Source organism: Orcinus orca, chromosome 2 (assembly GCF_937001465.1).
Source record: "Orcinus orca chromosome 2, mOrcOrc1.1, whole genome shotgun sequence".
Classification (NCBI taxonomy): Eukaryota; Metazoa; Chordata; class Mammalia; order Artiodactyla; family Delphinidae; genus Orcinus; species Orcinus orca.
In genome coordinates, this window is record NC_064560.1 from 55,441,971 (window position 1) to 55,457,158 (window position 15,188).

General features: G+C 38.4%; 1 protein-coding gene across 13 annotated transcripts in view; it reads left to right on the plus strand.

The window, feature by feature from the left end:
- TJP1 (tight junction protein 1) overlaps positions 1 to 15,188 on the plus strand; it is a 343,097-nt gene that overhangs the window by 296,385 nt on the left and 31,524 nt on the right. For all 13 annotated transcript variants that reach the window (XR_007475411.1, XM_049705658.1, XM_049705651.1 and 10 more), the window contains 3 exons: positions 9,300 to 9,439; positions 10,352 to 10,457; positions 13,605 to 13,755. Coding sequence is in view for 12 of the 13 variants with exons in the window: in XM_049705658.1 (XP_049561615.1) it covers positions 9,300 to 9,439; positions 10,352 to 10,457; positions 13,605 to 13,755 (397 nt within the window). In the remaining variant the exon portion in view is untranslated. The remainder of the gene's footprint in view (positions 1 to 9,299; positions 9,440 to 10,351; positions 10,458 to 13,604; positions 13,756 to 15,188) is intronic.

The window sequence follows — 15,188 nt, forward strand, 5'->3', positions numbered from 1 at the left end:
CTTGTTTAAAAAGTGAAACAAAAAAGACTGGTGAGAAAAGTTTGTTTAGTGTGCAAAACACTAGCCCCACCTTTTTCTCTTCCTAGATTTCTGAGTATTTTCGTATGTTTGTAAGACTGCAGTTATCTGCTGAGAACAGTAACTTTCATTTTGTCAGAGGCAATAGAATATAGTGATTTCTTTGGGCTTTGAAGCAAGTTTTCCTGGGTTTAAGTCCCACCCTGCCATTGGTTACTTGCGCAACCTTGAAACCTCTCTGCACTTTAGTTTTCTCATTTGCTGTAAAAAAAGGCATCATACATTACAAAGTTGTGAAAGTTAAATTAGTTATTAGAACACCTGGCGCAAATATTGGCTGCTCTCATTAGTATGGTGATTAGTAGTAGTAGTAATAGTATCATCAGTTAGAGTTTCCAAAAGTGCTTTCACATCTGCTCATATTAAACCATTTCTAAGAAGATTTGCTCGTTTTGTAGGCAAGTCAGCTTAAGCTGAGTGGTTGTGATAAAGTCCAGGGTTATGTAGTTGACAAGAGATTAGAGCCAGGATTAAAGCTCTTGGCCTTTTGACTTAAGTGTTTGATCTTATGGGTGTAGAGAAAGAAAAAAGTGGAAGGTTACTTAAGGGAGCAGAAATCTATAAAGCATTCCATTGTGTTCCATTGTTGTCATGACCTACTTATGTTCCTCTGTGTGATGTTCTTTTCTTGGAGAACAAATGTTATATGGTCTGAGTTCTGAGAAAAACACATGAGCGTGTATTCTTCATAATAATTGGATGAGCAGTGTACCATTACTTTTGTCTTGAACATGGGCTGGCAAATTACAGCCTGTGGGCGAAATCCAGACTGCTGCCTGGTTTTGCAAATAAAGTTTTACTGGAACTCATCCTAATTAAGTTGTGGCAGAGACTGCATGGCCCACAGAGCCATTTACAGAAAAAGTCTGCCAGTTCTTCCCTGGTCTAGGATGTTAAAATAGTTTTGTTTTTAAATTGAAAAATAATATATGTATAGAGAATTATTACAGTGATTTTGTTATAGCTTGATGCTGTTGCTAAGTTTGTTTTGTATATTTTATTCGGTGTTTTTTCACTGCCCACTCTGGGCCGAGACTCCCTCTCTAGGAGGGAGCTGGGCATACTGAGAGTCCTTGGCTGGTGGCACTGCCTCATGGCGATTGTCAGGGGCTGTCAATGAGAAGACTCTTTGACTGATTTCACTGCAGTCCCTGCATGACTAGAGAGTATTGGATTTGCAGAGTGTGTTCTAAGCCTCTGTTTGGTTATATTGTACTCTCCCTAGTATTTACAGTTAATTTAACAGATCCATTTTATGCGTTTTCTCCCTAGAGGAGCAACATATGTTTACGTTTTTGGTTCTGTTCTATAAACTATTTTAATAAAAGTGACTCTCATGCTACTGATTAATCATAAGCCGTCGCATTATTGAAAAAATTCTATTACAGTAAAAGCTCAGACTAGTTAGGATAAGGTTCAACTGTAGAAAATTTGCATTGTAAAGGTTTGTATTTTGTATTTCTTATACTCAGTCATTCCATAAACTGACAAGGTGCATCTGAGAATAAGCTGTTTAAGGTTTTTAGGGAATTGTATATTTTAACAAACAGGAAAAAGTCTGATTTATATTTAGCATATCTATTTCATAAAAATGATTGCTTCTGAAGTACTTGAAAGCAGTCTAGAGATTAAAACTGTAGAAGTTTAAAATACTTGTTTCATTGTTTGTTTCTCTTGAGAGAAATGTCTCCACTGAATTCTGAAGTTAGTGGTGTCAGTATTGATACTGCTTATGGTGTAACAAATACATGATGATTAAATTTGTTCTTATGAATGCGAATTTCTAGCCTAAATCCGAGCATTGAGCCAAGTTAAATAATCAAGTTAAATAATGGGATCAAAAATCCTTTAACTATACAGTCCACCTATATCATCAGGGTTGAATGCAGGTTCATGCCTTTGTTCTCTCAGAGTGCCAGGTGAGTCCTCATACACATGCATGTAGGGCATACGGTGTTTCTGCTTAAATACCTTAGAGAAGCCTTGGCTTTTAAATTAAAGATCTAGTTTTTTTATTTACACACCTTATATGTCACCTTCCATAGTTGTTTTCTTTGAGTTTAGAGAGCTGTAAATATTCTTTTGCCCTAGTATATATCGTTTCTGTTAGATATTGTGTAGTTCTGTCTGGAACATACATAGAACTTTGCCAATAGGCTAAAAATTATTGTGGAAACATCCATATACATAAGCTGAACATTTCTTTTTACTGTTTCAAAATGTAGAGAAGTATAACCTTCTTCTGACTGGTGAATTTCAGGGTTTTTTCCCCTGATCCTTGGTTTTAGTCCTTTGTCTTAGGTAGAAAAGATTTTATTACCTCCAATTTGAAAGATGCTTGATTCAAAACAAGATTTATATGTGATACTGTTGGTAATTAATTTGGTGCAGGTACTATTACATTTTCTTTTTCAGACATGCTGTGGAGTCCTGCATCCTTTTTTCCCTCCCGCTTTCACCTCAAAGATAGTCAGGTAGAGAGATTCAGTTTGTTAAATCTCAGTGAATTTAATCAACAATTGATGCCTCCTTTTCTATGGCTCCTGTGCCGTGCACAGTTGATGGTGAGTGATCAGCAGTCAGCACAGTGAGTGTTCTTCAGTGAAGGTTGAAAGATTTTTTCCTTCACCAGTAATTTTGACATTACCCCGCTCATTTTTCCTTTATGAAGTTTTGTTTTGTTTTTTTCGGTACGTGGGCCTCTCACTGTTGTGGCCTCTCCCGTTGTGGAGTACAGGCTCCGGATGCGCAGGCTCAGCGGCCATGGCTCACGGGCCCAGCCGCTCCGCGGCATGTGGGATCCTCCCGGACTGGGGCACGAACCTGTGTCCCCTGCATCGGCAGGTGGACTCTCAACCACTGCACCACCAGGGAAACCCCTATGAAGTATTTTTTGATAATGCACATGTTGTCAGTGTATGATTATAAATTATGCCCTCAACAGTCTAGGCAAGATCCCTTGTACCATAGAGCTTATATCCAAGTGAATAAAACTGATAAATGCGTTTGAAATATGAAACAGTAATTTGCATTAGCGGTAAAGAAAATCAGGGTGATGTGACAGTGCAGGAAGAGGGGGCAGTATTAGAGACATGCTTGGGCAGAAAGAAGGCTTCTCTACGGTCAACTTATCTTGATATGAGTGAGTGAGAAGGAGCCAGCCAAAGGAAGATCATTCCAGAATAAGACAGAGATGGAGATACATTCAGCTTGTTGGAAGAACAGCAAGGTGACTGGTGTGGCTGGACCACAAGGGCAACATAGCCAGGGATTTGGAGTTCTTAAACGTTTTTTTTTTTTCCTGTTTTGGAAAATTGGTTAGGGAGAATGTGAAACTTCAAAGTTTATCACTTGAATTGTTACTAAATCTTTTTAAAATAAGATTCTTTGTCTAACCTTTGAAAGTGAGTGGAATATTAAAGACCCATCCTGAACTTCTGTTATTCAGATAAGAGCCAACTGTTACTTTCAATCCTTGGGAATTTTCGGTTACAGGATTAAAACTCCAAACTGAGGTTTTGTTTTCATATGCTTTGTAAGGGGAAGGGCTGAGGGAGGACCATAGCTGATACATTTCTCTAGTTAATATAGACCAAGGTCTAGTAGTGTTGTGCTCAGTGATTGGTGATGGATTTTAACCCCTAAGAGGAGTTCATGGACCTAATGACAGCAAGGCAAGCTTAAGTATTATACTTTATAGTCACTATTTTTAAAGTAAAAGTGTATATTTTATTTACTCCAGCTGAGAACTATTTTCTTGTACAATATAAAACATAAAATATTATAAAAACAGACTTCCACTCACGTGTAAATGTAGTAAGTATATGAAAAATCTTATTTCTAGTTTAAATAACGTAGGACAATTCTTTATTGCCTTTGAGAGAATGTTAATAAAAAATGAAGAGTATGGTAACACTGGTCTCTTGTTATAAAATCAGCCAAACATACTGCACAGTCAAGGCTTGTTTTACTCTAAATATTAATCTAAGTATGTAATAATCATACCACCAGTGAAGCCCTGATGATGCTGTTGTCCCTTAAGTGAAAGAAGGGTCCTTCTTAGTCTTTCCCCAGTTGTTCCTTACTAAAAATTGATCATTTTTTCAATTATACTTGTTGAACAACAGATCTGTTTTCTAATTCAGATGGACTAGGTTAGTCATTATCATCATAAAGGAACATGCAAGATGAGAATCTCTGTACAAGCTGATAGGCTTCATATAAATATGTAGCTAGGTTATTGCCAGAAAGCCAGTTGTCAAAGTGAGCAATACAGACACTCATATTTTTTCAAAAACGTACACCACACATATATATATTTTTGAAAATAGATTACAATGTATAAAGAACAAATTTAAATTGTGAGAACTTTGCTTGCAAATGTAGCCAAGTAGATATAAGGTAATTATTCCCCCTGCTTTCTCAGCATACTCCCTGGGCAGCTCTTCACTTCTCTGCCCAAGTACCAGCCCAGAATCGCCACATCTCTCTGCCTTTTTCATCCCTATAATCGTCTGTGTGCCATGCTGTAATTTTTGAATTGCTGTCGAGGAGGAACTGCAGTATGTAAATATCTGTTTCCATATGAAATTTAGAAGATTAGCAATGGCTGCAATACTCTGAGAAGTCAGACTTGAGTGTGCCTTAGTTTTTCTTTCTCATATGTATTAGGAGCCCTCCATGCCGAACTGTCCCTGCCAGTGGAGAAGAACTTTGGAGTCTGGTTAAGTTACTTTCTAAGTTTCTATCTTTATTGATAATTGGGGCTGAGATAGTCCAGTGGCCTTTAAAGGGTACCTAGTTGCTGTGTTCATCGTAAGCTGTGTAGATCTTGCCTACCTTTATGCAATAAATGAGTTTCTGAAAAGAAATTATAAATTGGCTTATGTAGGATGAGTCATTTATTATATAAGAGGAAATTAGCTTTATAAAAGGATTTTTTATTACAGTGAACATTCAGCCTCAGTTTATTTCCTGTATTAAGATTAGTTTTAAATAAGATGTAACCAGTCAGATGGGGAGGTGTTTGAGAACCAGAAATCAGAAATAAAACTCCTTGAAGAATTGGCAGTCTGACATATTTCATCAGCGTCTAAAAGACAGAAAGCACAGTTTCTTGTGAACAGAGCGAATTTAATACAAAGAGATTAAATATAACGAGAGTGGAGTGACAAGGGATTCGCCAGTAATAAATAAAGAGAACTGAAAAATATAAGAATCAGATGTAAGGAGCAGGTCCTTCCCCTGGTACTGAGATGGATTTGCCAAAGGAAGAAGCTTCCCCACCTGTCCTCACACACCTGAGGCTCACTGCATGGCAGAGAATTCACTCTGGTGTCACTGGATGAACTTGCAGGAAATCTGCCCTCCAAGGGGCTTGGGAAAGCCAATCTTGAGGAGGTGTCTTGTCAGAGACCGTGCACTGTAAAACCAACCTAGGAAGTGTCTGGGGAAAGCTGCTGGCCACTGAGTGCTTCTGGCCCCTGTGTCCTGCAGGGGCTGCCGAGGGGACGGAGGAGAGCCCCTTCCTCCTGCAGTGTCTCTCCAGGTCCCTCTCCTGATCTCGCTGCCTGCCCTCTGCCTGCACTAAGTGGTCCCAAACAGCTGTGACTTTACACCTGAAGTTTTGCACTTAATCTGTTACCCTTTGCTGATCTGGTTGAATGTGTGTTAATCTGCTACTGTACTTACAGAGTTGACTGGATACAATTTAAGGCTCTTTACAATGAGCCCATTTATGTGACTGTAAAAACTCTCTTTCAGAGACTTTGTCTTAACAGCTGTTCCGCAGAGCTTTTAACTAGCCCAAAGTCTCTAGATTAATGGATCATTACCGTTAGATTAATATGTACAAGTGAAAAATCTGAAAAACAAAACCTATCTGCTTACCCTCCAGGGGAAAAACAAAAACACCCTTCAGAGGGTCTCAAGGTCCCCTAGAATGTCTGGAGTTTCTTTCTAGGCTACTAGGAGCCAGAGTGTGGTAGATAAACATGAGTCCAACTCAGGACAAAGATGGTTTTTGTATAAAGCTGGCTTGACTCATAATAGCAAAAGTTGTTTTTTACTAAAGCTTAAATATTACATGGGAGCCATTAGGGTAGAACTATGTAAGGAAGGTTTGGGGAAAATATATTTTCCTTTTTTATGGCTTCACTTTCAATAACTGCCCCTGATTGTAGTCTGATTCTGTGTGTCTAAATTCTATTCTTTGTCTTATAATAGACTTAATGGTCATACATGCTCATAGTAGAACATTTTAAATGTTTGGAAAAGTTGATTATTTTGTTCTATACTGTTACTCTAGATCTTCATTGCCCAGCACCATTGCCACTAGCCACATGTGGCTGTGGAGCCTTTGAAATGTGGCCAGTTTAAATAGAGACGTAAGTGTGAACCTACACACTGGAGTTTGATGACTGAGTACACAAAAAAGAATGTGTAAAATACCTCATTAATCATTTATATTGACTACTTAAATAATATTGTGGGTATACTGAGTTAAATAAAATGTATTAATTGATTTCACCTCATTTATTTAATACGGATTCTAGAAAATTTTAAATTACATAAATGACTTGCTTCACAATTCCATTAACAGCACGGCTCCAAATCTGCATGTATTGAATAATGCTTCCATCTTTTGGTAGATAATGGAAATACACTAAAAATGAACAGTGATTTTTCCAAATATTAATTGTATGAAAAATTTAATAGAATGATGTGCGTTCCACCCATCTGCAATGTTAAGTCATAATAATTATATTAAAGAAAGGTGGTATAGAGTATGAAAATTAGCCAACACTACTAGCGGGAGTTCCGTGTGATGTACGGAGCAAGAGCCCTATTGCACGACAGTCCTGGTTATCACTGGGGAGGACGTTCAGATTAAAATATTATCATTGATTCTTAGTTATCATTAATGTCACTTGGTCACATTCTAAGTTTAGAATTTTTAAGTTACAAGAAACAAGAAAATCATTTGGAAACGTTTGTTTTTTGATCTTTTTTAAGCAAATAGTCTTTAAAGTCTGTTGCAGAGCAACAAAATCTGTAAAACTACTAAAATTATGTAGTTCTTTAATCTCATTGTCTTCAAAATGTTCATACTTTACATCATTTGCATTTTTCAGTGCAAAGAATGCAAGGAGAATTTATTATTTTGTATTTCCCTTTATATTCTGAGGTGCCTAGAGCAGTTTGGGGATAGAGTTTAACTGTATTTATTTATACTTAGACTAATTGTATGTAAGATTTTATTACATAAGCAGTGGCTAAAAATTTTAACCTTTTATGATTTAGAAAGTTCATTCTGGTTTGAGCTAGAAGATATCTTGGCTTTACTTTCTGAAAGACTGTTTTACTTACATGCAGCTCATTTAATACATATAATTTAAAACTGGAATACACCCCCACTGAGTAGTTAAATGAACATGAAAATAGAAACTCTGAAAAGTGCTTATGTTTTATTTTTTCAAGAGGATAACGGGAAGAAATTTTTTCCTGGTACGAGACTGCTAATAATATGCAGTAATAGAATCAAATTCATTGTTTAAAATTAGACTTAATTCCATTTTTAAATAATGAACATTATTTTAAAATATTTAAAAACATTTCAGTCTTTACTTCATAAGTACTATGTAAATATTTTCTTAGGAAAACTGAAATAGTGGAGATAAATCTCAGATTTCCCTGGGCTGCTGTTTTGTCTGCTCCCCACTCCGAGAACCTCTGTCGCCTCTGTCCGTCTGGGTCTTTCTGCATGTGGCGTCGACATGTGTTTGTGTAGCTGTGGAGAGTTTTCGTTAATACCTTAGTGATGTCACACCACGTATATTCTGCAGTTTGTTCTTCACATTTTATTTTGGGGCTATTTTCATGTCTCCAGATATAACTATTTCATTGTAACTTTAATATTTTAATTTTTAATCTTCAATTATGAAAGCATTGTATGCTCATTAGAACGTTCTAGGTGAAATAGGCCAAATCTGCCAACTCCACCTCATCCCAGATCTCCTTCTTGAATTAAGCTTTCCTCCGTACTCGTGCAAACATTTTAGCATCATAGAGTTTCTGTGTGTTTTAAAAATAATTTGAAAAGATCAGGCTCTGCACATATTCCTCAGATAGTAGTTTGTTTCACTTAACACAGGTGAGCATCCTTCCAGCTTATTCCTTTGATGAGAAATTTTCCATATTATGGGAAGTCTGTTTCTAGGTTTTTTTCTTCTTTTTTTTTTTTTAGATGTTGGGGGTAGGAGTTTATTAATTAATTAATTTATTTTTGCTGTGTTGGGTCTTCGTTTCTGTGCGAGGGCTTTCTCTAGTTGCGGCGAGCGGGGGCCACTCTTCAATGCGGTGCGCGGGCCTCTCACTATCGTGGCCTCTCTTGTTGTGGAGCGCAGGCTCAGTAGTTGTGGCTCATGGGCCTAGTTGCTCCGCGGCATGTGGGATCCTCCCAGACCAGGGCTCGAACCCATGTCCCCTGCATTAGCAGGCAGATTCTCAACCACTGTGCCACCAGGGAAGCCCAAGGTCTTTTTCATTTTTGTCCATGAGTTCACATATTGGCTCTTTTTATTCTAAAATAATTAAAAAGTGTGTTTGCATATGTTCTAAATATCAAATTCTTATTATATGTATTGTTAGATCAATATATAGTCTTAAAATTGAACTCCTGTTACATTTGTTTGGTCAAATTGCTAATGTTCAGTTGTTTGAACTTAAAAAAAATTCATTTGGTTCAACCTAAGACATATTTTTTCAAATTATTTTCACACCTTTTTAAACTTTTTATATGTATTCACTTCATTTTGTGCATTGAATCTTACTTTAAGAGTCCTCTATTTTTGATAAGATTTTTAAAATATATTTTATGTTTAAGACTTTATCTGAAATTTATACTTATGTCATTGATATGCATAGAGATCTAATTTTTCTAAATTTGTGGACAGTTGTTCTAAACACTGTTTATTAAACAGTGTGTTCTCTTCCAGCAGTTTTGGGCTGCTGCTTCCGTAATAAACTTTGGTACTGTGGATATATTTCTCCATTTTCTGTTTTGTTACATGGATCTATTTATCTGTTTCTGTGGCAGTAGCACTCTAGTTTTAATTACTAAGTTTTTACAATATTTTGTTATCTTTTAGAGCAAGTTCCTTGTCACCCTTTTTTGACATTGTCTTGGCATGCTCATAAGTTTTTATTTTACTGATGTATAGTCTCCGGAGCAGAGAGGAAGAGAGAATTTCTAAACCCGGGGCTGTCTCAACTCCTGTAAAGCATGCAGATGATCACACACCTAAAACAGTGGAAGAAGTTATAGTTGAAAGAAATGAGAAACAAACACCCAATCTTCCAGGTAAGCCTAGCCTAGAGTGCAGGAAACATTTGCATTCAGACTAAATTGTTTCACAATTTACAGAATTATATTTACAGAAAATATAAAGATGCAATTATTATTACTACTACTATTGCTGCTACCTACTGCCCATGTGTGAATTTTTCTGTACTTCCAGCATTTTCTTTGTAAGTGGGAGGTTGCCATATATCAGTAAACGTTCGTGAATGTTTTTCAGATTTTCCAGATAGAAGTTATTTGTGGTTCACAGCTGTTCACACTGAGTGAGGTTGTTTTCCAGTACTGCTCATTAAGGGAAACATTAGATTGGCTTTAGACACTGTTTAAAGTTCTCTTGTCTATTGAAAGTGTTCACTTTATGAAGTATACCTTGCTGACCTGTATATAAGACCACACATAAGAATCTGCAAGGTTCTGAGATCCAGTTGCTTGACAGGCCTGGAGGTCCTGGTTCTACTGTCTCTCAGGTCCTTCTCTCAAAACCTGTTTCTGCTCTGATTATTTAGTGGCAGGAATGTGGAAATTTAAAAATAAATTGTATCACAGTGAAGAAAGAAGGCTACTTTGACAGTCTTAACAGAGAAATGTAGGGATTCTCTCTTCTTATATTCTTCTTCCTCTGTTATTCTTCCCTAAAAAGTATATTTTTCAGACTGTAACAGCTGGAGCTATAGAAAGCATAGGTGACCATGTAACGTGCATACATGCTATAAAGATCCCAGAATTTATAACTGTAAAATGTACCCTGATATATGCATATGTAGTATATATGTTCCTGATCAGGTTCTCTGAACTTACATTTTTGCTGTATTTTGCAGACTTTTTATTGTTTGGTTATTTCAGTGGTTGCTTGCTTTGTTATTCCATTTTGTAAAGTGATTCCTGCATAATTTAAATTTTCTTTTCTTTTAGAACCAAAGCCTGTGTATGCTCAGGTTGGACAGCCAGACGTGGATTTACCTGTCAGTCCATCTGATGGGATCCTGCCTAATGCAACTCATGAAGATGGGATTCTTCGGTAATGTGGTTTTAAACTTGTGTTGTCTTCTCTGCCCATTACTAAGGATTATTTAAATTGAGAATTCAATTGCGAACCATATTATATATGCTTTTAAAGACAGTGTATACTATTAAATGCTATGGTTAGTGTTTGTTTTGGTTTTTAAAATTATTTATATGATAGAATAGTTAGAGATTAGAGAACAACAAAGAAACATTTAAGATGTTTACTTCTTTCTCACCACTGTTTTTTTCTCTACCTAGTTTTTAGATTAGGAATTACAAAACTAGAAAATTGCTTTCTATTTAAACATCAGAATTTTCACAGGCATTCTAAAGCCCTAGCATTTTAAAAACAAATCAGTGTTCCTCCATCTCAGCGCTGTTGACATTTGGGGCCAGATAATTGTTTATTGTGGTGGACTGTCCTTTACATGGTGGATGCTTAGTAGCGTCCCTGGCCACTGGCTGCTAGTAGCACACACATACACACCCAGTTGTGACAACTAAAAATATCTCTAGGCTCTGACAGATGTTCCCTGCAGGCAAAATCACCTCCGGTTGAGAAACCTGTTCTAGATTAGTTAGCAACTCAAAAGTAAGTTTTTGATATTCACAACTTTTATTACTTTATATTTTATACATTGAGATTGAGATGTAGATTTTATATCCAGATTTCAAACTATCATGATCATCAGATTAGTTTTTGTTGCCTCTCTGGTAAAAGAGACATGACATGAATAATGGAAAATTACCAGATTTCCTAAAGTAGATTAGATGTAGACCTCTGCTCTCATCTGTTTTCTCTGCTAAAGAAAATTGGGTTATTACCATAAGACCTAGCTTGGTAGAGAGAAATGGCTCCTGAAATAGGTGAAAGTATCACAAGTTTAAAATTATACATTTTGGGGACTTCCCTGGTGGAGCAGTGGTTAAGAATCCACCTGCCTGGCTTCCCTGGTGGCGCAGTGGTTGAGAGTCCGCCTGCCGATGCAGGGGACACGGGTTCGTGCCCCGGTCCGGGAAGATCCCACATGCCGCGGAGCGGCTGTGCCCGTGAGCCATGGCCGCTGAGCCTGCGCGTCCGGAGCCTATTGCTCCGCAACGGGAGAGGCCACAACAGTGAGAGGCCCACGTACCGCAAAAACAAAACAAAACAAAACAAAAAAACAAAAAGAATCCACCTGCCAATGCAGGGGACACGGGTTTGAGCCCTGGTCCGGGAAGATCCCACATGCCGTGGAGGAACTAAGCCCGTGCGCCACAACTACTGAGCCCGCGTGCCTAGAGCCCATGCTCCGCAACAAGAGAAGCCACCGCAATGAGAGGCCTGCCCACCACAACTAGAGAAAAAGCCCGTGGGCAGTAGCATACACCCAGTGCAGCCAAAAAAAAAAGAGAATGGCCTGAGAGCTTTCCTAACTCTGTAAGTTTTACGAAAACTTTAATAACTAGATTCCAGAGACCTGTTTCCCTGAGGGAGCACTGAAGGACAGATACCAAAGAGAACTGAGAATGTGGGCAGGATTTGTAGCTTAGCCAGGAAAGGTTTAGTTATTCATTCAGATTCAGTGACTGGATTTGAGGCAGAAGGATTTTTGCTATTGCATGTGGTTGACATAACACAGGGCAGAGTATAAAATATTAGGCATGTAGGGCACATGACCCTAAGATGGGGCCTAGAGCTGTCCTTGAACAGTGGTTTTATCAATAAAAAGCCAGGTTTTACTAAAGGATGCAGACTACAATCAGCTATTTTACTTTTTGAGGTGCACTAGATGGGTCAGTGTTAGGAGAGGACTTGAGGGACCTGGTGCCTTAAGGACTTTAAGGAAATGTTTAAAAGAGCTGTCTGTACAGTTGGTTTGGGAGAGGAGTCTGTCAGAAGGCTCTTGATGCAGTTGGAAAAGTAGGATCCATCACAGCTGAGGGACTCACACCCTCCATGGTAAAGCCAGTAAATGGATTTGGGGCACTGAGGGTACCACCAGCCCTGGCATTAATAAGTGACCTCATCTGACCTACAGACTCTGAGGTTTCCATCTAGCTAATGTTAGTTCTACATGAAGAAACAAGGTCAAATGTGACTACCTTGTACGTTCTGAAAGCTAAGGTGGTCTTTAGTTGGTTTTAAAGAATGAGGCATCTCTCTTCCCTCAACTCATTCATTCGTTTGATTTGTGTTTTTTTCGTTACTACTAGTTTCTAATTATTTGCTCATTGTTACTTACTAAATTAAGAGGAAAAGGACTTTTTCCCACACATTGTGTCAGAATAGGTAGAATTGTGTGTCTTCTTGGCTTGGAATGTGGGATGGTTATAGAAACCTAGAAGGGAAATTTGTAATTATGTATGTAATTTGTAATTAATTACCCAAAAGGGTAATGCTTAGTTACAATGTGTTTCTGTCTAGCCATTCTTCTAAGGCATTCTTTGGTGTTTTAGGAGTGTCACAGAGCTTTGACACTACACTGATAGTAGAGGAATGTGCCTGCATTAATTCCTTTCCATTCTCTCTAGCAAGAAGGGGGCAGAGCTTAAATATGGGGCTAATCCCAAAAGGCTGAATGATGATGAGCTTTTTGTTTAAAATTCAAAGGGGCTGCAGAGTAAGTGATCTGTGTGAACTACTGAAGGAGTCCCCTAACTGCAAAGTTTCAAAACCACTGTCTGTTGGGTATAGAGATTACAGTGCTTAGAGCCTGTTTTTGACTCTCTGGCATTAGGGAAATTTGTCAGTTTATGCTCAGTTTCTACCTTCATACAATAGTGCTTTTTAGTTATTCAGTAGAGATGATATGGTATGAATTGGGGTGGGAGAAATGGAAGATTTTTTAGCCATTGTTAATGTACCACATAAATCCAAGACTCAGAGTTGGGAAAGCATTGTTATGAAGTAATTTTATAATTATTATGTAAAACAGTAGTTACATATTGAATTTGGATATTTCGAAACTTATTTTGTTAATCAAAAATTAAAAGAAAGTGCTATTAAATCTGGTTTGGTATTCTAATGATAAATTTTATTCAGTAAATTAGAGGTGTAGGGCAAATTTTAGAGATGATGGTCCTTTGTTTTATTCTAAATATGGTTTTTATTGTAGTAGTTTGCTATAACTCTTCAAGCTTCTCTTAACTGTTTCAAATGAAATATTTGTCTTAACAGGCCCAGCATGAAATTAGTAAAATTCAGGAAAGGAGATAGTGTGGGTTTGCGGCTGGCTGGTGGAAATGATGTTGGAATATTTGTAGCTGGCGTTCTTGAAGATAGCCCTGCTGCCAAAGAAGGCTTGGAAGAGGGTGATCAGATTCTCAGGGTATGTCAGTGGTCAACTTATGTGGTTTCAAAGTACTTAGATCTTTAGAAAAAGGCATCAGACACAGGAGACTCACTATCGCAGTTAGCTTGTAATCTGTTGTAGCGTCTAGAACCAATTTAGCATGCAGATTGAGAATCCATCAGGTCTCTCATTCCTGCCTTTGCTCTTATTCACTGCTGTGTTGTTACTACACAGTGTGGTGCTTTGGTCTCGTGTTAATCACTCATGTTCATAGAACCTAAAAAAAGTAAGTCTTAGAGCCCCATAATATCCACCAGTTATTTTAAGTTCAATTAAACATTCAGGCTGGCTAGACTCTGCCGTGGGCCACAACTTGCCACTAGGGCAGCGGCGGGTGTTCCTCTCCAGTGGGAGTAGTCTTTGCAGCAGCCCACAGAGCCCTGTAGGACCTTCTTCACCACAGGTGATGGCTCAGGTGTGCAGACATGGGGTTTCCATCAGGCACATGTGTAAGCTGCCTGGGCTCTGAAGCTTCATACCCCACAAGAGGGGAGAGTCCAGGAAAGCCTAGTTTAGATGCAGGGTGCCAATCGGGTCTTTTTCTTTTGTTTTTTGTTTGTGTATGTTTTTGTTTCTTTTCCATAAGCAATGCCACCTAGTAACGTAGTACCATCTTTATTTCTCTCCTCTTTTTAAAATATCCAAACTTTCTGCCAGATGCACTATGTGCTGTTTTAATCGGAAGATCAGATCTCTCAAGTGGGAGTTCCTACATCTGCTCTACTCCTCTTGCCAGAGGAGATTGCCTCAGATTGTCGTTGCCACCTCTGTTCTGGTCTCTTCCTGCGTTCAGGCTGCCTCCTGCCCATGTCCTGCATTCGTTCTCCTCCTGCCCCAGAATATGGCTGCTTTGTTCATGTTTTCCTCTTTCCCTATCCTCTGGTTCTTCATCAGCCTTCCATTGTCTGTCTTTTCTCCTTTGGCTGTTGAACTTGTTGAAGGTTTGGTTGAGTCCCTTCCCTGCTTGCTTTTCAGTCCTTGTGTCATAAAGTTGTGTAGTCTGCCTTCCACCTTAACCACGACTGAATGTGAATTTTCATGAGGCATTGCCAACCTAATGTCATCTTCAGCCCTCATTTTCCTGTATTTCTTACTAGTGTTTTGACCTTCTTAACAAGTCCTTTTTGAAGTGCTTTCTTCCTTGGATTCCATAACACTGCTTTTCTGGTGCTCCTCTAATCATTTCAGTTCTTTTCCTACCTTCTTTAATCATTCTTCCTAAAACTTGGGATGTGTCAGCGGCCCCCTGCTTCTATCTTGCTTTCGTATCTCTATCTTGGGTTTGGTCGCTTTTGGCAGCAGCCCGCGGTCAGAAGCTGCCCTCTGAGCCCTCTGCAAGCCCCTTCAGACTGTGCTGGCTGCCTATGGCCACTCCCGTCCTCCTCCCCCTTCAGACTTACATGTCAGAA